The 26,928-nt window shown below is 35.1% G+C and overlaps 1 protein-coding gene across 2 annotated transcripts in view; it reads right to left on the bottom strand.

Moving 5' to 3' along the window:
• Nucleotides 1-398: 398 nt before the first annotated feature.
• Nucleotides 399-26,928, bottom strand: part of TBX5 (T-box transcription factor 5) — a 39,122-nt gene continuing 12,592 nt past the window's right edge. For both annotated transcript variants that reach the window (XM_072415328.1, XM_072415330.1), the window contains exons 5-9: nt 23,267-23,414; nt 8,428-8,580; nt 6,360-6,451; nt 4,460-4,689; nt 399-1,921 (exon numbers count right to left, since the gene is read on the bottom strand). In XM_072415328.1, coding sequence (XP_072271429.1) covers nt 1,350-1,921; nt 4,460-4,689; nt 6,360-6,451; nt 8,428-8,580; nt 23,267-23,414 — 1,195 coding nt within the window. In that variant the 3' untranslated portion in view covers nt 399-1,349. The remainder of the gene's footprint in view (nt 1,922-4,459; nt 4,690-6,359; nt 6,452-8,427; nt 8,581-23,266; nt 23,415-26,928) is intronic.

Raw genomic sequence — 26,928 nt, 5'->3', positions numbered from 1 at the left:
TAATTACCCATGTATTTCTTTTTAAATAGCAGCACTTATATATTTATATACTAAATATAAGTGATATCATGCTTTGAATGTACATATATGTGTATGAAATCATAATGTCAAAATGTAACCTTATATGTAATTATGTATTTAATGTAATTATCAAAATGTAACCTTACATTATCTACAGTAAGCTGAAAATAACTCATTCTGCACACGTTGTTTAGACCTTTTTAGACACATACCTGGATAAAGCATAATAAACTTTCAGTAAATGGACAAATAAATAAATTCATCGTTCCTCATATAACCACTCCCTTACTAGGAGTTTTTTTTCCATTTTATTTTTGTTAAATTAATTTTGATTTTACTTTTTTTAGAACATCACAAAAAAAGCAATCAAGCAGAAAAAATATATTATTTTTTATTATATAACAATGTCAATAACACAACAGTTTACAAACAGCACGGTGTGTATTTGGAGAGGGCAGGAATCCAAACTCTCAATGCTTCAGTAGCTACTAACTGAAGAAACATTTCTCATTTGCATTGTAGCCTTGCTAAACACATTGAAAGCATTCATTTCAGTTTTTAGTGTTTGGTTTATCAAATATTCTTGTTGTTGTAAAGAACCGGACAATGCTCTACAAATGTATGTTAGTATTACCCAAAAACAGTGCTCTCCATCATGACAAACATTAAAGTAATTGTTAGAGGAAGATGGTAACTGAAATGACGCTGTGCTTGGGAGAACATGTGTTTTTTGTTTCTTTCCTGTACCTATTGACTTGGTTTATATACAAGCCTTACTTTTTATTGTTTTTACATGAAATGAAAGCACAGAACAGCCCAGAGAAATTGTAACACCGATGGAATCCCTGCACCTCTCCAACACGTTCATGCTAAATTCCCCCTTAATTTTGAAATATTTTAAAACCAAATTTCCAGCCTCGTACATCACACAGTGTAACACACTGCAAACACCCAATGGTTTTGGCAGAGGCATGTCAGTGAACTCAAGAAGTGCTGCTTTCACATATAAGCACCAACAATCTTAATAAAGCCTGTTTTGTGAAGTGCAGAGCCTGTCAATAGGCTGTTCTATATACCGTCCATATTGCATTTCACAATTTGTTTTTCTGGAGCATTATCTGCTCTCAATCCTCCTTGTCCCATTAGTGATCCTTGTGCCAGAAGGAATAGGAAGAAAGTGAAAGATTGGGTGAATTTTTCAGGTGTTTAAGAAGCAATGGTCCAGCATACAGTCCTTTTGTCCTATTTTAGGATATCTCCACTTTATGTTGTCCTAGAAACATTTTATTTAAGCATCCAAACAATGTACATTTAATGAACTTGCTCTGTTAGCTGTTTTCATTCCATTCTGGTACCATTCCCACCCCATGGACAGAGTGATACTGGTGTGGTGATAGGGTCCGAGGAACTCCGTGTGGATAAAGGAAGTCAGAGGATTGTAGGGAAGATGTCTGCTGTAACCCAGACTGAGGTGCACATTGCCTTACAATAGCTTGATGAGAAGGTTGATGTTGAAACATGGAGTGGGTATCTGCAGCTTGTGTGCCTGCATGGTTGCCCAATCTGGGCATGAGTGAGCTGGAGGTAAAATGAGCAGAGAAGTGCTGGTATGGCAATCGCTCCATAGGTTGCATTCCACCTCCCACCGTGCAGCTACTATAAGATGGCACACTTGACCAGCTATTGCAAGAAATGTCTTCTATGCCTGTGACAGGCTCCGTAGCAGGTGCTGTATTAGCATACATGCACGCCTGGCGTTGAGCAGACTCTGTGCGAAATGAGGTTGAAGAGGAAGAAGAGGATGGTTGTGGATACCCAGACCTGTAGTATGGGTCTTCATCATTTGGAGATGTGTCCATGTAAGGCTTTTTATAAGGATGTTCAGATGACTCTTCACTTGCTAAAAGGGGAAATACATTTTGTAAGATTTGTCTTACATGCCATCATTATTCAATACAAAACTTACTTACTATTTAACAAGTTCATTTTAGGTGCACATGTAACCCCCCAACCCCTCATTCTTTTGTGCTGAGTGCCATAGTAAATAAATACTTACCTTTCTCCCGATTCCAGTGATCTTCAATATGTGGCCCTGCTTGGAGTTATACAGCCTATCCCCTGCAAACCATGCTGGCTCTGCAGGCACATTAACTGCTGTGGGTGAGGCATATTACAAGACATCTGAATTTAATCACTGGGCCAATTGCACCCACGATCCTGTCTCTGGGTCACTGGTTGTCCTTCCTTGGACCAAATTTTGATAGGTACTTAGTACTGCATATTGGGAACATGCCTCAAGATCTGCCATTTTGGGAATGCCCTTAGTGGTCCAGCCATCAGAATTCAGTCCTTTTGAAAGTCTTTCAAAATTGTATGCATGCCCATTTTTTATGCTTACAACACATCACCTTGAATAACTGACTGTTCAGTTGCTGTTCATTACATGCCACCCCTTGCCAGGCACCATTGTAACAAGATAATCAGTGTTTTTCATGTGTTAATAGGTACATGTTTTGGTTTACATGAACTGTGCACTGTAACATTCAATAATCTAAATACAGATTTTTAGTGGCTAATTTAATGTAAACATTAAAGCTAGGTTAGAATTAGGAATAATACTTTTGTTTAGGAAAAATGTTATGGTTTATTTTAATGGTAATTATTAGTTTAGGGTTTCATTTTAGAGGTTTATTCAGGTTAGATTACTGAAAACCTTTACAGAAAAGGTATTTAACAGACAGTGGCAATACAATGCAGCCCCAGGGTGGTGCTTGCTTATACCTTCTAAATCTGGGAATTCCTACATCAGAGGAGCTCTAACTTTAAAAACTTCACTAAGTGTAAAATCTAGCGTATTATGGAGGACCTGATCCCAGGGTTCCTCTGGTGCTGGAAGGGTCATCTAAGGCAGTGGTCCCCAACCTTTTGGAGCTTGCTGACCACTAAATCTAAGACTCGGAAGCATGCTTGTGCGGGGAGCTGGTTGCCACTCAAAAATAGGAAGAAACTTCCCAGAGTGATGTCATGATGCCAGAACCTGCCCACTCTCTCATCGCAGGTCTGAGCCTCCAAAGACACAACCCACCCACCACCCTGAGCCTGCTTTGCATACAGGAGATATGGTCTGTGGCTCTGGCCAGTGAGGCCCCCCAAGTGGGGTCCTTCTCCTGACCCCAGGTGCACCGGTCAGAGCCATAGACCACCGCTAGTTCCCGTGCTCTCGCTCGATGCAGTAGATTTCTTTGACTACCATAGTTCTTCGAACGAGCAAAGGCAGGATTCACTAGACCCCTTTTTGCAGGGTAACTTGTTTTAAACATAACTTGGTTGATTCATAGGTGCTTTAGAAAAACATTGTTGATAAATCTCAGCCCTAATGAGCAATTAAAACAAATGTACCTGGAAGATGCCTGATTCCCTGTTTTATAAATAGAGCCCGAGCAGAGTCTAGGGCTACTATAGGAACAATATCTCTTAAATACAGATTATCTACATTTTTGGATTATGTCCATCCTCTTCATATGCATGTCTTCAAGTAACTTTGTTGCTAAAATAAAAATGTATATGAAAGCTGCCCCTGTGAAGATGGTAGGTATATAAAAGAGAAGAATTGATGCCTCAAACTCTGCAAAAACCTTCACTTCTAATATTGATGGATTTCTGGTCCCCTGTGGGTTTGGTGGTTCCTTCTAGCACCCCTACATCACCACTTTATCCTAAAGACCTGTGAGGCTTGGCCAGGAAATCAAAACTAAGATAGCAATTTCTGTTCATTTTAGCTCCCCACTACAGGGATCAGGAGAGGAGAACATTTATATGTTATTTAGGTTTAAATACGCATTTTAAATTTAACTACTGCTCAAAGTTATCTCCTTTAAACAAGATTGATTTATACTTTACTAGAAATCTGTAAAGCAGTTTTGTATAGGGCTTTGTATTTTAATTGTCTGTTTTACAATTACAGCAAATAGGTTTCAGGGGCTTGGCCCTGTTTTTTATTACCCTTTTTTCAGTAAGGGAAAACTTATTTCTTGTCTAATTTAATAGCTATGAATTTGGACATGCAAATGTCCATAAAGTGGTTCATGAAACCTTTATAGAAAAAAAAATTTCAGGTTGATGTGTTTTTATTAAAGTTTCAGTTCCAATTACCTCATTTTGTACTTTCTTCACATTTTATATTTATATTTTTATGTTCGGTGATGTACTGCAAATGTATGGATATAAATTTTTAATAACTAGAATATTTTTATCGATTAGTCTGGTTGACAGGTTTGGAAGGTTAGTTTATATGCTAATAGGCGAACAGCTAGCAAAACTTCTTTAGCTCAACCAAAGTTGTTAAAGTCAAATAAAGATCTACCACATTTGCTGTGTGAAACTGAAAAACATGTTTTTGTTAATATGAATATAGAAAGATCCCTAAAGTAGCACATACCTTTCCTCTTTGTGCAGTGATATATAGGCCCAGGTTCATGAGGAAGAGATTGGTATGAATTGGAAGGAGGCATTAAGTCCTGAGAGGTGCTGCTAACACTATTCTCACATTGGTACTGGGAACTGAGGTTGGAGGAATTGGAAATATTCCGAGATTCCGAGGGAAATGGACTATGATTGGATGAAACTTTTTGTCGCACAGTACTTCTTGGGACCACTGGATATTCTTTGCTGAAATGAAAAACAATTATATAGCAATATGCACAACAATCTAGAACAAAAAGAAAATATGAATATAACAATTTTGACACAACCCCTTTTTTTATTTTAAGTTTTTGATAGAATTGAGAAGAGTTAGAACTAGAACTACTTTTTTCTATTATTTTGGGGCACAAAGTCAGGAAAAATATTCAGCAGGTAAAAAAGGACGAAAAATGAAATGCTGACCTGATATTCTAGCACCACAATAATTTTTTTAACTAGTAGGGGTACTAGTTAAAAAAATTATTGTGGTGCTAGAATCTTTTTACCAGACAGTCCTAAAGAAGAATGTTTTTGCATACATGTTCATCTATGCATTATGCACAGTGCAGAAAGAAGTGTTGTTTTCATATTTATTTTTAGCTTAACTATATTTAGGCCAAACTTTTTGTTTATCTGTGTTTTGGGGAGATTTCACTTCAGTTCCTTTCTTGTAGATTAAACAGGAAGTAAGCGAATATCTTCCTAATCCTGTTAGGATTAATCCTGTACATATGTATAGTGACAATTTATTAATATATCCGATTGGTTACATTTGCATTACTCACTATGATTATTTTGTATGCATTTATAATCATGTGTACCTTTTTTTCCTTTTTTTTGTTTAGTTAGTATTTACCTGGATTTGAACTGATGGCTTTGTTGGTGGGACTTTGGGACTCGTGGAGCACTGAAAGTACCCAACTTACACTAACCACCTGCTGGTAAATAGATGTCTAAAAAGTCCCAAGTTTTTTGGCAGTGCTGCAGTGGTATATATAATTTTGGGATGTGGCATCATTGATAAAATTATATGGGAAGTGTGCCTTTTGATAACTTGTTTCATATTTTTCCATTTGTAGACAGCAGGTGTTTAATGTAAGCTGGGTACTTTCAGCTGGTTTACCCCACTGCTGTGAATACAGACCTCAAAAATAAGGTTCTAACATACAGCCTATAGACCCACATAAGAAGCTTGCTTCAATCAAAATGTTTATATAGGGAATGCAAGTCACATTTTTTACATTTTAAAATGTTAACTAAAAACTAAAAGTTTACCTTGGGCTTTAAATATTCTTTAAAAACAGTTTCTGTGAGTGCTACAGCTTGACATGTGTTGTCCTGAAAAATATGTACGCACTGAGCAGATATTGTAGCCACTGTACCCTTGAAAAAAGAGCAGCCTAGCTGATATTATTTTCCCCTGATGTATATGTTCTCAGGAGTGCCTATGGTGTCCATCAGTACAAAAAGCAATGGTTTAAGTTTGATCGTACTTCCTTTTGGTGTTATTAGACTTTTATCAGCATGATAGTATTCTTCTTGTAGCGTAGGGGCTATGTAATGTCCAAATGTTCATGTAGGATAAAGTGTGTTGATGTTTTTTTTTTACAATTAGATATACCCTCAAGTCAGGTCTAGTCATATTATTTGTTTATTTATTTTTTGCATATTTGGAAATGTTGCTGAATGTTGCCTTCAGATCTATGAATTCAGATCTTTGGATTCAGATCTATCGATTATCTATGCTCATCTATTCAAGTTAGAGTAGAACCAGAATTTATTGCTGTGAAGACAAATAATTTTATACTATCCTTAGAAACCCATATCATAATGGTACTTTCACTTAAGTTTCACTGATACAGATAAGAAGAGTCTACCTTTGCATCCTGGACATCCGATGCAGCTCCATGTCATCGCTTCCCCGAAATCCTTTGGCAAATGGGTTATTTTCAATCTTTAGCTGTGTAATCTGATAAGAATATGTATTAAGTTTATTTCAGATACACAAAGTAAACAAAAATACATAATAAACTGCCCATAAATTACAGTCATCCAAAAAACACTACCTAAGAGTAAATGATTATAGGTATCAAACTGAAGCTTAACTGTAGTCCATCCTCTCTTTTTGCACTACGTGTAGGGGAGTATCGGCCAACCTTTCTTATCATGTGTAATACAAATACATTTGATTTTGAAGTTCACATAAACACATCTGTAAGTTACAGCATATGCATAAAGGACTATGAAAACCTAATTCAGACAGTGTAGCATGGCTATTATCAGCAGTAAAGATATCCTAAGGAACCTAAGTGCTTTTATATTATTTCATTTAAAGTAACCTATATTTTTACCTTGATTCAGCTTTAATTCAGTTTTGCTTTTACACACCAAACTACTCAAATAATACTATAACATCCAAGTTTTAATTTTGCTTCTCAGAATATATTTTAGCGCTCAGATTACAGGATAAAATGAGAGCATCTAGTCGTTATTTGCAAGCATACTTCCACACACACGCACATTTCATTGGTAAAGGACTTATGCACAGAGCTAAAGGATTTTGAAAGATATATGAACTGCAAATAAGGCCAAGCAGTACTATATATATCTTGTGCTCTCCTCCCTATATTTGAAATCAGCAGATGCCATTCTTTCCAAGGATCAGGGTGTATCTAAAGATTTCTCCACATGGGCAAATTATTCATTTAATGTAAATACAGATGTTACAGAAGTTAAAAAAATGGTTGGCTTCTCTGTTCTCCATAAAACTGTAAAATGTGCACAAGTTGGAGAGAGGCTTGGCAACTATGGAAGGGTAGTTTATGTGCCTATTTCATTAACTCTTTACCTGCTCTTTGACTGGATTAGAATATATGTATTATAGTTTGACAAATGATTGAATTTGTATTATGCAAATTGTTATTTTTCATGTTTGAAGCACTTAATCAGTGTGTTTCTTTTTTTAATTGAGCTTAAATTCCATCCCAGTCTTAAAGTCCAAACCCCAAGATTATCTTGGATGGGTTAGGGCCTCTGTCTGGGTCCTTACTGGGTAGAAGTACCCTCATCTTCTGTCTGGACAGAAAGTAAAAATTCTTTAATAATAAAAAAAAACATTTTTAGCAGAGTGGAGACATTTAGGAATTCTGTTTTTGTTGCTGTATGTGCCTTATTGTCCCAGTAAAAACTGTTTGGCCCTTTTTTACTGGGTTTACAAACATTAAATAGGGGTCTAGAAACTAAGCCTATGAGTTAAGCCTAGAAGACCCACTCAATATTTGTTTCTATAAAGAATAATGATCATCTCCCATGAAATAAGGACCGCGTAACACTGTTCTATTCTATGTAGAGAGTAGGACAAGCAGAAGCCATACACTGCGTCCACCCTTTAGCACACAATAGTGGCCATTGGTGGTCTGGTATCTGGCACGCAATCCTGGACTGATAAAAAAACATTTTAGGACTTTGTGTACTAAGGCAAGATTTTCATCTGTGACAATTGTGAACCTGGGCTATGAAAATCTAGCATCTGTTCTAGACTTATATTAGTAGTTTGTTGGTAATGACACCATGTTTTATTAAATCACAATAAGCAATTAGAATTTAATATTATTAATGCATCCAATTTTCTGCTACATAATAGTCATGAACTAGCCCTTACTACATTTCCCAGTTCAGGCCAGACCACATATTAAGCCACTGACCTGAAGACTGATCAGGTTTTATTTTTTTAAAGACCAAAAGTTTTATATACAGACTAATATAATGTTCATTGTTTTATGCTAATTCACCTAAAGCTATCTAATCTCATTAGGTTTGAAAAGAGGGAAAAACTGTACCTAGTCTAGAAAATGATAATATACAGACAACCATCTTTTCCTTTTAGTTACCAGCCATACTGTGGTGGTGTGAAAAATATATGAATTAAAACATTTTGTCCTTTACCTTGTGATTCTGGTAGGAAGTGACGGCTATAAATGCTGTTTCCGAGAAGACATGTGTGCAGAAAGCAGTGTTCTTGGACCCAAATCCATTATTTTCATCCGCTTTAACTATGTGAAGCCGAGGCTGATATTTGTGCATGGAATTCAGGATGATCTACAAGAACAGCAAGGACAGAAAGAAATTTTAGGTACAAAAAACAGCAAAATATTATTTATTACCATATAAACACATGTTCCCTGGTGCTTTGCTTGGAATTACCAAGTGAAGAAATATTACCTGTGATTTCTTTTTTGAATGAGACTTTCAATATCATGTGTAAAGTAAAACTTAAATCAATATAACATACATAACTTGAAAACAAGCCATTCTGTAATGTAGTTTTGGCAAAAATTACTAATAAATTGCAGTTATCTAAAATGCCATTATAGTCTTTTGTTGCTGATTTGCAACCATGGGGATGTTTAGAGTTTTACTATATGTAAACAAGCAGTATGGTGTTTTGTAAAATGCACAGATTATGCAATGTTTAAGCAAAGCTCAGGATGTGTTAATACAGGAAAATATTATGCATTTGTCTCATATCAGTCATGAAAGGGGTGTTTGAAGAGCATAACTGGTTAAAGAAGGAACAGAAATGAATGTTGTTTTTCCAAAGGTGTCTGGAACTACCTATAAATTTACGATCATCATCCATCAAACGATTGTCATATCATATATGTATGAACTTTTAATTATATTTTAACCTTAATGAAAAGTCATAGTAAGAAACTTTGTTGAATTAAAGTGCATGTAGCTGTAAAATGCAAGGTCTGCTTACACTTGTCCTGGCTCTTCTCCCCTCTCAAATCTAAATGTGCCATGGTGGATTGATGAATGACATTAGGGGGGTCACTGTACACATGTCAGAAAGCAGAGGACCATTTGTCTCAGGTGACAATATTTGACATGTGTATGCAGCCAAAGAAAGGTCAGAGTCAAGCCAGCTGGTTAGATAGAGTATTGAAGGTGAACAGATTAGTCTAGGAAAACAAAAGGGAGGCCATTGACAGGGCAGAATTTAGAAGACCTGCAAGCAACTGGCTCACAGGTAACTAAACTGTAACCAACTGAGCAATGAAGGGCTTCACCACTTTTGACTGACTAGAATGGCTACCTGAAAATTAGCCACTGGCCATGATTTAATAAAGCTCTCCAAAGCTGGAGAAGATAGATTTTCATCAGTGAAGCTGGGTGATCCAGCAAACCTGGAATGGTTTTCTTCAAAGTCATTTGCTAGCAAATATTTTGAACCCTGTACCAGACCTATTCCAGGTTTGCTGGATCACCCAGCTTCACTGAAGAAAGTGTATCCTCTCCAGTCTTGGGGAGCTTTATTAAATCAGGCCCACTAGGTTTACTTTAGAAGGTGGCTTTTTAACTAATACTTTTTTTATTTATTATAAAAAAAACTATGAAATAACATAATTGTGTATAAAATATTAATTCTTGAACTTATTAAAGAATATTTTTAGTTTATAGGTATTGTTTGGGGGAAGTGAGGTATCAGGTATCATCAGAATTATGCAATGAGAACAAAGAGAAAGACATTTCCTTAAAGCATTATTATACCTATATAGTAGTTTAGGCTTTTTTATGGTTACAAAAAGCTATTTAAACAAAAAAAAAAAGTAATTTGCAAGTTTCATATTAAATCTGCCCACCCCAGCTTTTGATTAACAATTTGTTACTTTATGCATCCAGCCTCAATCGTAATAGTACTATGGGGCAAATACTACCAGTCTCAAACTGTATTTCTTGTGATTGCTCTTGATTTCCTGTTTGTTGTCCAATATGCTAAGCCATCTGCTGTACAACCCATATCCTTGTAAAGAGTTTCCAGGTGGAGCCAAATAATCCTAAAACCTCTGTCTGTATAACTACCAATGCCAACATATAAGGCCCATTCTTCCCATATAATTCTAATTAATTAAATTCCCTTTATCCACACAAATACCTACTCCTTAAATGTGAAATGTGAAGCATGATATTTATTCTAGCTAGTAAACACTTCCTGATAATGTAAATAAAAGATTTAGGAGCTGAAATTTATATAGATCTATCAATCACCAAGAATACATAAAAATAAGCTATTTAGCAATTTACAAAAACTGTATGCATATTACAAATACATGTGTAAATTTTTATATTATTGTATATATCTTACTCAGCTTTATGTAAATTTTAGCAAATCACGTTTTTTTCCTGAAGGGTTAAGTGGTGTCATCTAACAGTCTGATTTAGACTGTAAAGATTTCCATTCCTGAATAGGAAAATCTATAAACTTTACAGAACCTGGAAGAATAACCATTTTAAGGGGCTGAGAGCCAGCTTTCTAAGGCGGGCACACAAGTCAGCCATCATACCATCTGATCAAGGCAGTTATATATGAAATAAAAAAAAGGAAGATTTTACAGGCTTCAAAATATTTTTGGTGTTAACTCTTAGTGTACTTTCCCAGAAAACAGGTAATATTTCCATTGCATGAGAAGAAAGAATATGTTTAATACCTGATAAAGCATGTTGGTACATTTTGAAAAATGCACAAACTTTAAAGTGGCTACCTGTTCACAGTGAACCAGTGTAACATGAAATGGGTTATAAACTGATATTATAGGGGATCTGGTGGGATTGGAAATTTGGTTTGATCTATTATATTCTATTTTGTTATTCTTTATGTATTTAAAATATACCCTAAACACTGACATTTTGAGGAATGATCTTTTACACGTCATTTCTAAGTCCAATCCTTTTTTTATTGGGGACTGCAGTGTCGGTAATCATAGCTAATGATCGCATTTCCACATAGGGTGAAAATGGTCACATTTACTAACATTGTACTTATACAAGTAATGTTTTCTTAAATGAGGTTTTAGTTCTACTTCCCCTATAAAAATAGCAGTTTATAACACAAGGCAAATCTTAAGCTGGCCCTATCAGGCACTGGTTTGACTGATTCTTTGACACTCCAACTAAAGTCTCAGTATGGGACAGAGTAAGTAAAGCTAAAAAGGAGAATACTATAAATGTTGTAAGTCTACAGAACCTACAATAATAAAAGTACTGCCAAGTGTTTGTATAGTTTAACATGTAATTTTATCTAATGAACAAGGTATACAAAACTAAAAAAAAAGTTCATTGAACAAGGATCATCTGCCAGTATTAGAAGAATTCAACATTATTTTAAGTTTAAAAACTGTAAGCAAAAAGTCTGCATATTAGGTTTGCCTCATCCTGTGATATTGGCAGATATGCAAAGACTACATTTTTCAGGTCCAGATACCTACTAGTATGGCCATTTAAACTTTTTCATGTTTGTATAGAATTTCTGTATTTGAATATTCCAGGTTCCTCATTTACATTATATTCGTATAATAGAAAACTGTGACTTTTGATTATTACCCTGTTTTGCTTGTTTGTCCTGATATGTGTAAGCACATCTATGGTCTTAAATAATATGTAATAATGTAATAATATGGTCTTTATGTGTTCTGGCTGCCCCAACACCTCTATGAAATTACAATAATATCGTAATCTGTGTTATTTGTTTGAAAACATTGGACCAATTAGGCCAGTTAGGGAATGGGGGAGTATAGTCATGTCTACATATGTAATATGTAGTCATATATAGTACAGAAAACAAGTTTGTAGAGAGGAGACTGCATCCATTGCCCCAATTTAGGAAGACATGAAAGCTGTATTCTACAAATATGCGTTTATGCACAAGTCACCTAAATGTCTAGACAAAGAAAAATGTCTTTTTCATTTAAAATGGAGAGCTATGCATTTGCAAAAGCTGGCGTCGAAAGCAGGCAGATCCCGCCAACCTCTTCAACTAGGGAGACATCCTAATTCACAAGGCTCCTCTCATCCCAATGGCTTAGCCAAATTCCTTTGACATGTAGGTAACTTGCAGGCCTCAGTGGTGAATGATCTAATGGCTTTTAATTTCATTACAGTGACTCTAATTGAGAGGCTACTGCTTTACTCTTGCTCTCGGGGGGCATTCTACCATACTCCCTTAGTCTCTTCTCACAGTAGGGGCACGGCTGTTGCCCCTTTGCTTATACCCTACCCCCAGCCCTCCATCTCACCTCCCACCATTACACTGCAATAACTATATGCTACATTTAACATTGTTTCCTAGTAGCTCCTAGAGATGATGCTTCTTTCCTTTCATCTACTCTCCATACTTTTTACTTCATTTTATTCTATAGTGGCTATATAATATAGTTCCTATTATCAGTGTGAAACTTTTCTGCTTTCTGAAAGTAGAAATCAGGCTTCCAAAGATGGTGTTTGCACTGTGATCTGATTGATAAAATACTAAGCTACAATAGTTGGGTTTGTATGGGTAAAAAAGAGAGCTCTGATGGGTTCCACCAATATGGGTGTTTTCAAAGTCTGCAGAACTATATTTTTGTTTAGTTTATACTATGCAATTATAGTAGATAGTAGGGGTGGGTGAATTACAGTAACATGCATGATTTTACAAACCTCACAGCAGGTGTTTAGCTTTGTGTTAGTTGTACGGATAAAGATGTCCTTTAACAAGAAATTAGTTATCCCACAGTAGCTAGATAGGTAATTTACATTTTATTTTTTTATGTCCAAATGATCAGTCTATTTTTTTTTTTCATATATTAGCTAAATGACAGCAAATGTTAAATGTGGCAGATGAATAGTCACCTTACTTCAAGAGCATATTTGAAATTTCCCGTCATAAAATCAGAGCAAACTTCCAAAAATAAATAATCGAATAGACAATGACAAAAACAAAACCATACAGTACTATGCCAAGCTTTTACCAAGTATCTGTATATATGTAGCTGCTTTATTACCTCTCTACATCCAGAAACTTACAATATACTGAAGAGATTTAAAATTTATCCTGTAAATACATTCATAGTGCATCAAGCTAATTTAGGGTTCCTTTCTTTAATTGTAACAATCCTTCTGCTGTAACTTCCCATCTTCTTAAATTTGTATTCAGCCATTAATAATCTCACCAGTGGATGCAAACTTTTGTTTTATTCTTGCACTTTGTGAATGACATGAAAGGCTTAATAGCATATACAGTATCCATTAAAAACACATTGGAGCCCTTAAGAACACTATGGGCTGATTTGATAAAACTCTTCACGGCTGGAGAGAATACACTTTTATCAGTGAAGCCGGGTGATCCAGCAAACCTGGAATGATTCCCTAAAAGTCATTTACTATTTGTTAAAAAATGCTTTCAATCCTGGACCAGATTAATTCCAAGTCTGTTGGATCACCCAGCTGCACTGATGAAAGTGTGTCCTCTCCAGCCTTGGAGAGCTTTAAAAATCAGACCCATTGTAATATAAACTATTTTTGAAATATACACACTGTTTGGTTCACAGCAATTCCTTTTACTTTTATGTAGAATATTACTTTACAAATGTAGAGGAATGTCAGCTGTAAAAAAGAGCTCAGATTGTTACCTAACCATCCAACCATCATCTAAACTGTTTGATTAGTTGTACATGATACTTGCCTGCCAACTTTACTTTTTTAACTGTGAGATTTCAGAGAAAAACTATGCATGCATTATACAAAATATACCACATGAATGTTCAGATTTGTACTCTGTACTGCATAAAGTGGATATAAAGTGTCGCAAACCAAGAATTCTGCAAAAAAAACAGCTTTTTGTGAAAAGTAGTAAACTGTAAGTACAAGGTTTTGGTTTAGGTTGGCTACTCTAAAGGAGATGAATGTGTTCTGGCAAAACAACAAGTGGCAAGTGTTTGCATAATTTCCCACTACTGTGCCAGTATTCTGGTTAAAAGTAAGGGTAGTACAAATTATTTTATCCTTGTGGATTGCTGTACTTTAGATGAGTGTGTATAGAGCCTTGATTCAACTTGTTAATGGTAGCCTGTACATGCATTTAAAATACATTAGAATATCAGTTGTTGACATTTGTAAAACAAACTTTCTATGATGGGGTTAGTGATTGGTTAGAGATTATTTTTCATTTCATTTGAAGTGACTAAAAATATAAGGCTTGGTATACATCAGAAACTGATATTCTACTCATTTTTACAGACAAAATGGGATAAGAACATTGCTCAGATATATTTGTACACATATTTGTACTTTCGTTGCAGATGTGGAAAAGTGCCCTAAAAACTTTTCTTATTTGCTGTATTTTGGGCTGATTAATAAGCATAGTGTATTATGTATGTTTGAAAAGTATTCCATCAGAAATCTTGCAGAGGTGGCTGATCAGATCAGTCAGGTTCTGATACCCTCCAGTAGTGGGAGTTATGCGACAGGAAGGAACAGGGCCATGTTCTCAAATATTTAAATACTAGAGAGGCTTGGAATTTAAGGCTGAGGACAGAGCTTACATGCAGATATCTATAAAAAATGTTTTTGGTCATACTAGTGTCATTTTGCCAACTATTATATTATTTGAGGTTTGCTTTAATCTGATTTGTACGAAATCCAGTGAATCCAGATTCCAAAGAGCTCCCCACATGAAGTGATGGAGGGTTTTCTTCCTAAAGCCTACAATCTGAATGTTCTCCTGCCACTGCTTGATACAGAATCAACAGGCAAATGTATATAGATTCTGAATATTGGTTGTGAGAAATGTCTCAGTACTGACACTTTGGTACATAGCAAAGTGCTTCTGAATACCATATTTTGTAACCTAATATTTCTTGGGTGAGAATTTAGCTCAGTAGATCCCATCTCTGTTCTGGCGGGAAAAAAAAGACTGTTGTAACTGGTAGAGCCTCATTCCTCCTGCTGCATTTTCCAGAAAGAAAAATGAAACATCTAGCAGAAAGAATGAGACTCTCCCATAAAAGTAAGAATAGATTTGTAGAACTGGAAAATTAGGTGCTGAAACCTTTCTTTTTTAGGACGCCAATTAATGGTTTATTTTATCCGTATCTATCCAAAAGTAAAAAATATATATCCGATAGATTGACTATTTACTGATAAAAATGTTGCTTTAAAAATGATAAAATCTGCGTGTGGTTAGTATAGTTATTTCCACCTGGCAATACTCTCGTCACCATTAAATGATTGTAAGCTGTCACAGTAGCTGTCATAGAAAGACATAATAGTCTCTGGTGAATGCAACCGGCCATGTCACTGTTTCATGTGCAGATTGCACTTTAGCACTCTAAGCCGGTGTCTGATTCATATCTAGCCTTTGGAAAGCTGTCAATATGTGCTGACAGCTGCTGCAACCATAGACATCCATAGTGTCAACAGGTGACCAAAGACAAATCTTGGTTGGATAATTCTTCATTGACCAATTAGCACTAAGATATTAACATAAAACATATGAATGTGATTGGTAAAATTGTTAAAAGAAAATAAATATATACACTAAAGCATTCAGTTCCAGAGATGGGCCCTAATCATAATCAAGTAGCAGTTCACTAACTAAAGTATTTCATTGTGCTGGTTATTAAACACTACTAGGGGTTGTCACTGTTTTGAATAATTAGATACAGGTTCAGAAGTCCCTTCAATTCAGTAAGATAGGATTTAAAGAAAAGACACCGAAATACGTATTCTCTATTGCTGATTAGATAGTAGTAGATTGTGAATGTAAAACGTTACAGAAATGTTTACAGACGTTTGCTTATAATCAAATCATACCCAACCTGGTTTGAAGGGAAGCTACCCAGGTTCAAAGTTCAATGAAATATTACATTTTTAGTGCATTTTTTAAAAAAGAATAACCACTTATATTTGAAATGTCCTTTGTTCTATAACATTTCGTGTCCAGTAAGACTACTTATAATGTGACCACTGCTCTGCCAAACTGCACACCTTGGACTTGTCACATTTTTCACATCTTAAGGAGCAATACAAAATGCATCAGGGGGTTAAGGGTTAAAGAAGACAAGATATGTCGAAATGGAATTTCCAGTCATACTAACGGATACTGATAGAATTTGCCCTGTTGTCTTATGATAAATATACAAGCTCAAAGCAGGACTTATCTGTAGAAGCCTTTGAAGAGTGACTTAACCCCTGCAGGAGTGACTGAGGTTTGGAAGGAGCTGCTTGCACTTCCATCCGGCCTCATGTTGCCCTCTGCTCTCCTCTCAGCTTAGATCTCTTTGTCTCTGGAACTCCTTATCCAATAGTGGATGTGAGCTGGATTTGATCCTTTGTTTATTGCTAGTGACGTCTCTTTGTTCATCTGAATTGAGAAGCTGAAGTCAGTTGAGCTAATGAGGGTTATTTGCTAACTCCTCTTGTTCACAGGAGAACATTTAATTGAAAAGATTCTCACTAGTGTTTGCGCCTAAATGTATTTATGTTGTTGTTATATTTCCTAATATATATATAATTAAAATGATAAATAAATATATATATATACACGGACATGTGCAGATTCTAAAGCCCCCACAAAATGTTTTCCAACTAGACCCTTTTTATTATTATACCCAAGATAATAGATTTTGAAAATGTACCCTACTGAGTCTATGCTAACATAGTCCCCATATCATATGTGGGGAATCAGAGACCTTTGCATTATAAGCTTGTATCTGAGGCCTGTGATGACCCAGCTGTATAGGAAGCCTCCCCAATCCTAGAAATGTGCATAAAGACCCCAATTCCATATATAAAAAGATCATATTTTCAAGAGATTTATCATCACGCCTACACTACTACAGCTAGTGCTAACCTACACGTTTAAATGGCATAATATAATGCAGCTTTGGTTTAATAAAAATCTTGTACCTCAAAGCAAGAAATATGAAATGTAATCCAATAAATAATGTATACATAAAAGCAGAGTTATATTTACCATTGGTTACTCCTACACTTGATCTTATTTTTCTCGTTTATTTTTCTATACAACATATATTTAGCTCTGCATATTGTATATGCTGTTTGGTAGTAATTCTCACTTAAAGTTCCTCTAAAAGTTGCTAAGATTTCCTTAAACTTTGACCAATGTTTACTGAATAAATTCTCATCTCATTGTGCCTCTATAGTTATGGATATTACTCCAAATGGCAGCAATAATCTTTTACACTGTCTGTAAGTATATCATTCTAACCACTTCTGTAAGCGAATGGCATTTATCCCACTGACCACCAATGTAAGAGCATGACTCCCAATTGAAAAGGGGTTTCCTGGGACATACCATCTAGTTTGCATTTATTGCCTCCTTTAAACTTATACTAACTTAATATGCAAAAATATATTTTATATAACCAAATCTAAGCAGCACTGAACCATCGCAAAATATATCAAAAACATAAGACCAGACATGTCATGCCAAGAATTGGAGGTAATTTTTCAAAAATTCAAACAAAATGTAAATAATTTATGTTACGTTAATTAATAGGCAATGTAATATTTGTTAGCAAAGTGTGAGTAAAGGGTTAAAGGTTTCACTTAATAAAGCTTTGTAAATGTGGAGTGATATCTCCATGTGAAAGGCCCAGGAACTTCAAGGTTAAATCCAAAGTCACTCTCTCTTATCTGCATACTCACAAGCAGTATCCAGCAGATAAGTGCATAGCACTATTAGCAGCCCCTCATCCCTGCCTTTGTGTTCAACTTTGAACAAATAAACAATGTTTGGTGATGTAATCATTTTGTATTATGCACTGATTCCTAATTTATTTTGTTGGATAGATGTGACATTGGTTTTCCATTCTACATTAAATATCTTCTTGCACAGACTAAACTAAATATTTTGAGTACAAAAGGATCAAAAACTGATATTCATACTGTCATGTTTTGTATTGTGATGGTTAAGTACTTTCCCTATGTATAACGACTCATCTAATCTATATTTTCAGTTTTTCTAACACCTTGACTTTTTTAAATAATACATAGGGATGATAATGTAACAGAGCCCCATTTACATCACTGCATTTTGGGTGCAGTGGAAATATGTTTGCTTTATCTTTGATGCAATTTCAGCACATAACATGGAATAACATGGTAGGACATGTAAAACACCTAAAATGCATTGCAGTTAAACTGCAAAAGTCTAAACCAGACCTAATGTAAAAATCTGTTACATGATACATATAGGTAGAAGGCCATGTATAACTAACTACTGGACCATAATTATTTGGACCATAAAATAAATATTACCTGTGTCCTTCAGTTTATACCAGATACAGCATTGGGTACAGCATTGGAGGCCAAAATCATCTTGTTAAATTGATATATATATATATATATATATATATATATATATATAATTTGAGCATTGATTTGGCTTGTGTATGTACTATTGTTATTATTGGTATAGATGTGGTTAGGCTAGGCTGAGATGGGTTTATCACAGCTTTGGCTACAATCAGTGCATAAAGGATTTCATATGCTGCCGCCTCTGAACAGTTTTATAGTGATAAAATCCTGTACTTTTTTTCACTACTACAGCATGCTTGATTTTTTTACTTTGTTTGGATCATGCACATTTGATTGCTAGGTGAGCTGATCACGTTTCTTTTCTCCCAAATACTTCAGGCAGCAAAAAATATTAGATGGATAAAGAGAAGAAACTAACATATTTAGCAGTTCAAGCAGATATTAACTGGATATCCTTATTCCTAAAATCATAGGCCAAATATTAAAGCCAAATATTTCCAATATTGTTATAGAGACTGTGAGCATATTTCTTTCATAAAAAAATGTTCCAACATGTTGGATAATCTTTGTTGTCTTTCAGGAATCATTTGCTTTTGTGCAAAGAAAAAGGAGTGCTCTTTTGATGGAACATACATTGCATAAAGCATTGATTTAATGATGTTATTGTTACTAGGGGTGACCTGTTTTTGCAGAGCTGGCCTGGTACCTTTGCATTTTTACAGTGGAATTTGCTTTATGTTTGCAGCCTACATACAAATGTATCCTACACATTTTGTATTTGGTGAGCTGTAGTCATACATATGGTATTATCAGCAGTTCTGAGTATTTGGACAATGGTTTTTAATTTTACTATTTGACCCTAATAATTACACAGTAGAATAACATACTCTATTTAAACAGAACATAAGAAACATGCGGAGCATGTAGACTGAATCACACACACGGTTAAATCCCAGAAGCCCTCCCCTTTTGTGTGGTTGACGTCTCCCTGTAGGCTGCTCTCTCATTTTCTCTCTGCCTTTTTTCCAAGACAACCATTCCATCAATCCTGAAAAGCCACAGAACACAACCTTGCCAAACAGCAGTGTATGTATAAGAACCCTGTTCATTCATCCACTGATGTATGAGGGAAATTTAATGTGTGTCTCCATTGGCATCACCTGCGTTAACCACCGTCTGATCACGAAGTTTACCCGCTGGCTGATGAAATTTTTCTACACCAGACCCTGGAAGGATATGCCCAGCACGTTGCTTGCAGAGTAATTCTTGACAATTACCATCAACTCAGTACTACTTGACTCACACATCAACAGGTCCTAAGTAACCCTTCCCTGGTCAATGCATTTATTAAAGTATTTTAAAAACTTAAGGAGTTAAAAATTTCTTTACACATTGAATTAAATTGGTTAACATTTGAGCAGTTCTAGTATTCCTAATTTCAGTAAGTGATTGCATGTGGACTTAAAATTTGATTGCTTTTTTTTCACTATATATAAAATATATTTAACATATTTAATGTACAGCGCTGCATAATATGTTGGCGCTATATAAATCCTGTTTAATAATATATATATATATATATATATATATATATATATATATATATATCTTTCGGTGTATCTTAATACGTATGAAGGAGCTACACCATAATCAGCTATATTTGCTGCTTATCATCTCATGCCAGTGGGTATATTTAATCATATGCTTGCTTTTAATTAGATGTTTCCCAATAATGCTCTTGAAGGCCAATGCTCACAAATGATGGTTTCCATCTTCATGTACAGTGAATCTCATTGAGCACAATAAGGCTAAATTGGTAACCAAGAGAAAATCTTTACCTGTGTAAATATTCACTTTGATTATCCAGTGGTGTGAAAAGGAAATTCCAGTTAGCTCTTAATATAATGATGTAGAAATAAAATAAGTAAGGAATGTGCTTCTCACATGATTGAAGAATTAAAGTGAATTTCTACACTATCTATTCATTGACATTTCTCAGGACATGTCTTCTGAAATACACTGCAACAGTGATCCAGGCTTGACTGCAATGTCTGGAACCAACGCAGTTTATACAAGTAAATGTTATGAACCTTTAAAAAATTTGAATGGGGTGCCCAATTTTTAAAGCACACTGCATGGTAACTCATGGCCTGTGCTCCCGTTCGCTGTGCTGTATTACATTGGTATAGTGTATTTGAGATGCCATTAGGAATGAATGACAACCTATAGCAGCTGTGCATTGCTGCACATTAATGTACATGTTTGCACCGTGATTGTTAATACAACACACTAATGGGAACAAACCCCTAATGTTTTTCCTATTACCTGCCTAGAGTCATGGCTAATTTTTTATTGGAATCCAGTTATGTGATTATATACTTTCTCTATTAAATCACACCTGGCATAACAAAGAATGCTCAATAGAATTGCTACAATAAAACCATGAGAAAATAGTATAACAAAGTAAAACTAAGTATTTGAATAAGAATAGACACCTATTTTATGTCCATTGTATCTTTAAATAAATCTATACTGTTGTGTAAGCCTAGAAGTGTAGAGTGGACCTATATTTTGTAGCAATATCAGAGATTCCATTTGGCAGAGTTCCCAGTCTGTTGCTATAGTAACCTGCATGATTTCACTTACAGAATAAAACCATGAGATGAATATACAGCCCAATACCTCTGCACATGTTATGCCCTTTCATCTCTCTCTGCACAGCATGTTAGCCTTGTGTGTCTAGCTAATGGTTAAAATCTTTAAAAAAATACTTTGTGCAGTGGGCCACAGTTGTAAATTGGGATTCAACAATCTCCAAAATTCTAATTTGTAATGAAAATAGTTCAGTGAATTTTAAATTTACATAAAACAGACACAATTAGGGTGAAAAAATGAACCTAACTATTTATGTGCTAGTTGGTAATGAGGTTGTGGTACACATGTTCAAATCTGAGTATTTTGTTATTCTCTAATGCATAACAATTTGCATTTTTGCAGTGATGTGTGTAGAATATACTCAATTCTTTCAGATAGATTTACTAAAAGTAAACATAAAACACACAAATCTCTAATGCTATATTGATTTCAGTTTTCAAATTACGTGTAAAGGAATTTTTTTATTAAAAATTTAAATAAATGTCTTTGCTATCTGACTTCTAAACCCTAAATGTTGTTTGTAACAAAACTTTTAGGTGATGCTCATAATAATATTATTCATAGCAGGGGCTTGGACGTGTTAGGGAGACTATTAAGGTCAATATACATTAAATTATGTGCAGTCAGAAGCATTTGTTTATCTGTTTTAGCGGTGCATGTTTATTAGTCCTAAACCTCCTACTTTAGGTCATGCTGTAAATAACCCTCTATGTCTGATATAGTCCTTCCATGGCTATGGTAGCCCTAGAGTGTCTCATAGACCATAACCTAATAGGGAGTTATTTGTTGTTCCAAAAAAAAAAGTTTCAAAACATTTAAGAATTGTGGGCAGCAGCACTATTGATTATGCCATAATATAAAAATAGCGACGGTTGTTATATTTTAATAACAACTAGACAACCTCCTTTAGCATGTTCTTGCTTCAAATCAAAGCCTTGATATTGAAAATTATTGGGAAGCTGCAGAGTAGTTAGCTGGAAAATTAAGGAAAACAAAAACATTCCTTGTCACCCTCTTCCCTTGCAATTTACAGTGTATTAACAACTATGATCTCTAGTGATATATGGGCTAGGCTGACAGCTCACCTGCTACCTGTTCTTGATTTAGGTACACATTGGGTCTGATTTAATAAAGTTCTCCATGAATGGAGAGGATCAACTATCATGCAATTGTAAGCCCCTTTGAGGGACAGCTAGTGACATGACTATGGACTTTGTAAAGTGCTGCATAATATGTCAGCGCTATATAAATATTGTTTAATAATAATATTAATGAGTAAACCTGTGTTGTCCACCAAAATGAATCTGGTTCAGGATTGAAAACAGCTGCTAACTAATCGCAAATGATTTTTAAGAAATCCACGTCATGTTTGCTGGATCAGCAAAGGTCCACCCATGATAGTCTATCTTCTCCAGTCTACCAGAGTTTTGATAAATCAGGCCCATTACCTTAAAATCATTGGCTATTAAGGTCAACACTGCCAAATGCCATGGAGGGAAGTGGTAGAAGTCCCTATCACAAATTTGCAATCTGTAGTAGACACAATTGGTAGTTGTTGCTTTGGCTGCACATTTGTATATATATTTATACGATACATATTAAGATACGTCAGGAAGATGAGAACAATAGCAAATAGGGCAAAGATGAGCAGAAAAAAGTGCTGAGCAGTGCTAGACCAAGAGGTAGACAGGAGAGGCAGCTGACTGAGCCCTTAGCAGGAGGGGATGCAGAAAGGATAGGGAACCCATACTTAAACTTTCAATCTCAGCTCTTATTTATCCAATTACTCAGAAGCATGCCATAATATAAGTTAATGTACCTTATACAGTATGTGTTTGGCTTTTGGTTTCTGTTAGTATTTGATTGCACTCTTGAAGATTTATATTATTCCTCTAACTGCTCTTATTCCTCTAACTTCCTCTATTAATAACATTGTAAATACATATCCACAACTATGTGTTAAAATGTTTTTTCGATTTTACAAAGTTTTTCTGCATACATTGATCTGTCAGAAAGTAGAGGTACTTACATGCCCAAAAGGATCCAGATGGTTATTAGTGAGCTTTAGCTTCTGGAATGAAACCAGTTGCCTCATCCAATGTGCACCAGTGGCAGGAGAGTCTGGGTGAACATACAAACGCCCAGGCATCGCAGGCTCAGCCTTCCCAGTGACCGACCTATGTTATCAAAAGAAAGCATAAAATCTAATGAAATATGAATATTTTGTGAATAATCCAAAGATAAACAAGGCAATTTTTGATATGAAGATATAATCTATGGGAGCTTTGTGGATACAGGAAATGGAATCTTTCACATTTTTTATTTGAATCAAGTATCAATAAGCATGGGCAATTGATTGCTTAAATCCATCCCCAAACCAAATCTTCTTTACCTTGTTTTGGATAGATAGTGAAGGGTTAAAATATTGCATTTCTGGTCACAATAACAATTGCTACTATCTTTTTTCTATTGGTCATAAAGATGGCTAGTATTGAAGTGATTTATTAAAATTGGGCAAAAATAGGTGGGGTTTTGTATTATCAAATATGCAGAGTTTAATTAACATTATGAGAAGCAAAACTTAATTGTCTATCTGCAACCCACTGTAGTTACTAACGCCACAGTCTCTATAAGGAAAAGTGCAAATTGTATTCTGTAAAATGTCACATTTGAATGAGTGACATTCTGACATTCCCCAAACATTCCCTGGTGGAGAATCAATTACTACCACAACACATGGACCTGGAAGATTTTCCACCCGGGAATGTTTGAGGGAAAATCATAGCCCTAACATAAAAGGTCTTGAAGTTGCAGGATCTGAAAAAAAGGTATGCTTGTATTAACTACTTGCTGACTACTTTGCGGATTCTTTCTGGGCCTTCAAATGAACCATAACAAGAAAAAAGCTTGCTGTACCCCTTTAGAGTTCTATCCATATTGTTATAATAAATACATATTTCTGTGTTTACTATATTATTTCTTTCCCTCAGTTCAGGCGTCTGCCTTATCTTTTATGTTGCCAACTACTACTACACAGCTGATATATCCCTATTATTTTAATACCAAGTGACACTTAGTAACCCTTTCTGGGTACAGCCTTCGAGATGCACCAATTGCAACCCATACCCTTTAATGGACACTATAGTCCCAATTTAAGTGACAACCTAACTTTTCTTTTTAGTATCCTAAGATTTGATGACCCCAAGACCCATAAGTTACTAGCCACAGACAAATAAATTATAGCCATGCTACAGGATTTTTGACTAAATTTGGACTGCAATAATCATAAAAACATTATATGCTGTCTGGCTTTTTGGGTCTGCATGCTTTGAATGTCACAAAATATTTTTTAGAGATGCAACATTTTCCATTATAGGTATGGACACATTAGTACTGAAAGGGAATATCACAAAATAGAGCACCTGTGTCACTAGATTCTGAAAGAAACATTCATACCCTGATTTCTTTATTGCATATTGCATCTTTGACAATATGCAATCTATGACTCTGACATCTGTGGCAATATGTTGTTTAGTCCTTGCCTAAACCACTCTCGGTCATTACATTAGGATACCTAATGGAGGAATTGGCAGACATACTGCTCAGGTTTTATGTAATAAGGATGATATTTTTACTTGTTTGCCTTTGCTGTCATTATCTGTCTTGTTAATACATTGAGTAGATTTTTTAGAAAGTAAAAGTTTAGGTCCAGAACTTACTGGTTTCAGTGAACAATTACAAACAGAAGCATTTCACAGTCAAAAGTTTACACAGAATGTGTTCCTCTGCTCCTAAGCCAAAAACACAGATTTAAAACTGTGGCTTGTGTAAGGAACTCCCATTTCTAAATAGAACAAGATGTGATATACAGTAAAACTATCTTGAGCCTTACAAAGCCTTTAAAGCGTTGCCGCTACATTCAACTCTCATAAAATGTCATTATGTTCTGCACCATGCAAATATAACTAAACCTCAATTAATCTCCAAATCCAAAAATGTCTTGCTATCTAGAAGTGCTTCAGACTTGAGCTATTTGTTTCAACAATATTCTTATTACAGTTATACATTTATCTTGTCAATATGTCATAAATAAATAAAAACATATACCATATATTTGATTTATTTCAAAGCTAAAAAAACCTGTGGAAACACAGGTAAAAAATAGCAACAGGGCCCGGCACAAATCTATATTGAGTCCTTTAATATCTTATTCAGATTTACAGACTTCAACACTTAGGGAAAGGATCGATCATCAGTCGCCATGTTATGGATCATACCAGACCAGACTCTTGTTTTTTTAGCATTACATCTAAATTGTTCTATATTGTGGCATTGATAATTACTTTTTAAATTTTTTAAATTGTAGAATTAGATGACAGCCTTTTTTTGCATGTTTCCTTTGTAAGCAGGTTTATTTGGGTAGAACTTGATATGTTTTATCTGATTGATAGTGGGCTCTAAATCAATAGCAGCTGGTATTAGTTCCACCTTGTGCTGTGGTGAGTCCTATATACTGATAGGAGATTTTACTGGATCATTTTATGGCTAACCAGCATGAAATACACCAAAGTGTTAGGTCTTCTCAATATATTTCACTGAGCTGCAATAAAACTTTTTATGCATTGCTAATAGTTGGCTTTTTGGAGTATTGTGGCCTTTAGTCATGTGTACTTAGAGGTTTTGTAGCAGGCAAGAACAGTCAGACCTGGAACTTTAAATGTATCAGTATTCCTGCTGCTTGTATTCAATAAAGCTGGGTACAAGTTATCTATCAAACACTAGATAACAGAACCGAAAATGATTCTGTTTCTTGTTCACCTCATATAGTTATGTTGTAGTCCACACTTATATCTGACAAAGTCAGTTAGCATAAAAGCTGTATGAGGCATCTGGTCTGAACTGAAACTGCTTTATCTAAAGAGGAAGTGTCATGTTACAAAAATATAACTAAAATCTAGTGAGTGCCTAAAACGGCATTCCTCAATTTCCATTTCTCTGTACCTATAAACATGACAACATAATTACCTTTACACCTATTTTTAACATATATTCCTTTATCACTACATACAATTTCAAATTTGAGTTTGTTTTGCAGTATCACAATACAATATTTTTCACATTACATTATTTAGTACCTTTCTTTTGCATTTGTTAGATGAACGGAGATTACATTTTATTTATTCAAGAATAAAACTACATTTTGAAACGTTTTACTTCATTTTGGCCTAGTATCCAAAAAAACCTTCCCCATATTGGAGTTGATTTACTAAGGAAATAGTAGAGAATGTCCACATTTTTTTCATATGATTGTGTTTAATTTAAAAACAGTTACTTGGAATGAGCATATAATTTTTCATTAGTAATATATCCTCAATAAATTATCTTTGAAAACACATGCACCATTCACTGTGTTGGCTGTGTTGTTTACCTTCTATATTACCTAATATATTATCCATTTCCTGACAAAAACTCACTTGGCATGCAGATTAGCTGGCTTCTGTATGGAACAGTAATGGAAGGTAGAATATGAACATGTAAAACATGTTTTCCTTTCCACTCTTCTCATGATGAACCCAAAACAATAGACAAATAATACTGAGGGGGCTTATGTAACAATACAAGTCCACAGCAAGCTCTCCCCCATATAACAGTGTATTACCAAGAGAAATACATGCAAGGGAGTTGATGATG

Source organism: Pyxicephalus adspersus, chromosome 6 (genome assembly GCF_032062135.1).
Source record: "Pyxicephalus adspersus chromosome 6, UCB_Pads_2.0, whole genome shotgun sequence".
Lineage (NCBI taxonomy): Eukaryota > Metazoa > Chordata > Amphibia > Anura > Pyxicephalidae > Pyxicephalus > Pyxicephalus adspersus.
Note: the sequence above shows the minus strand (reverse complement) of the source record. Positions and strands in the feature narration are given on the sequence as shown.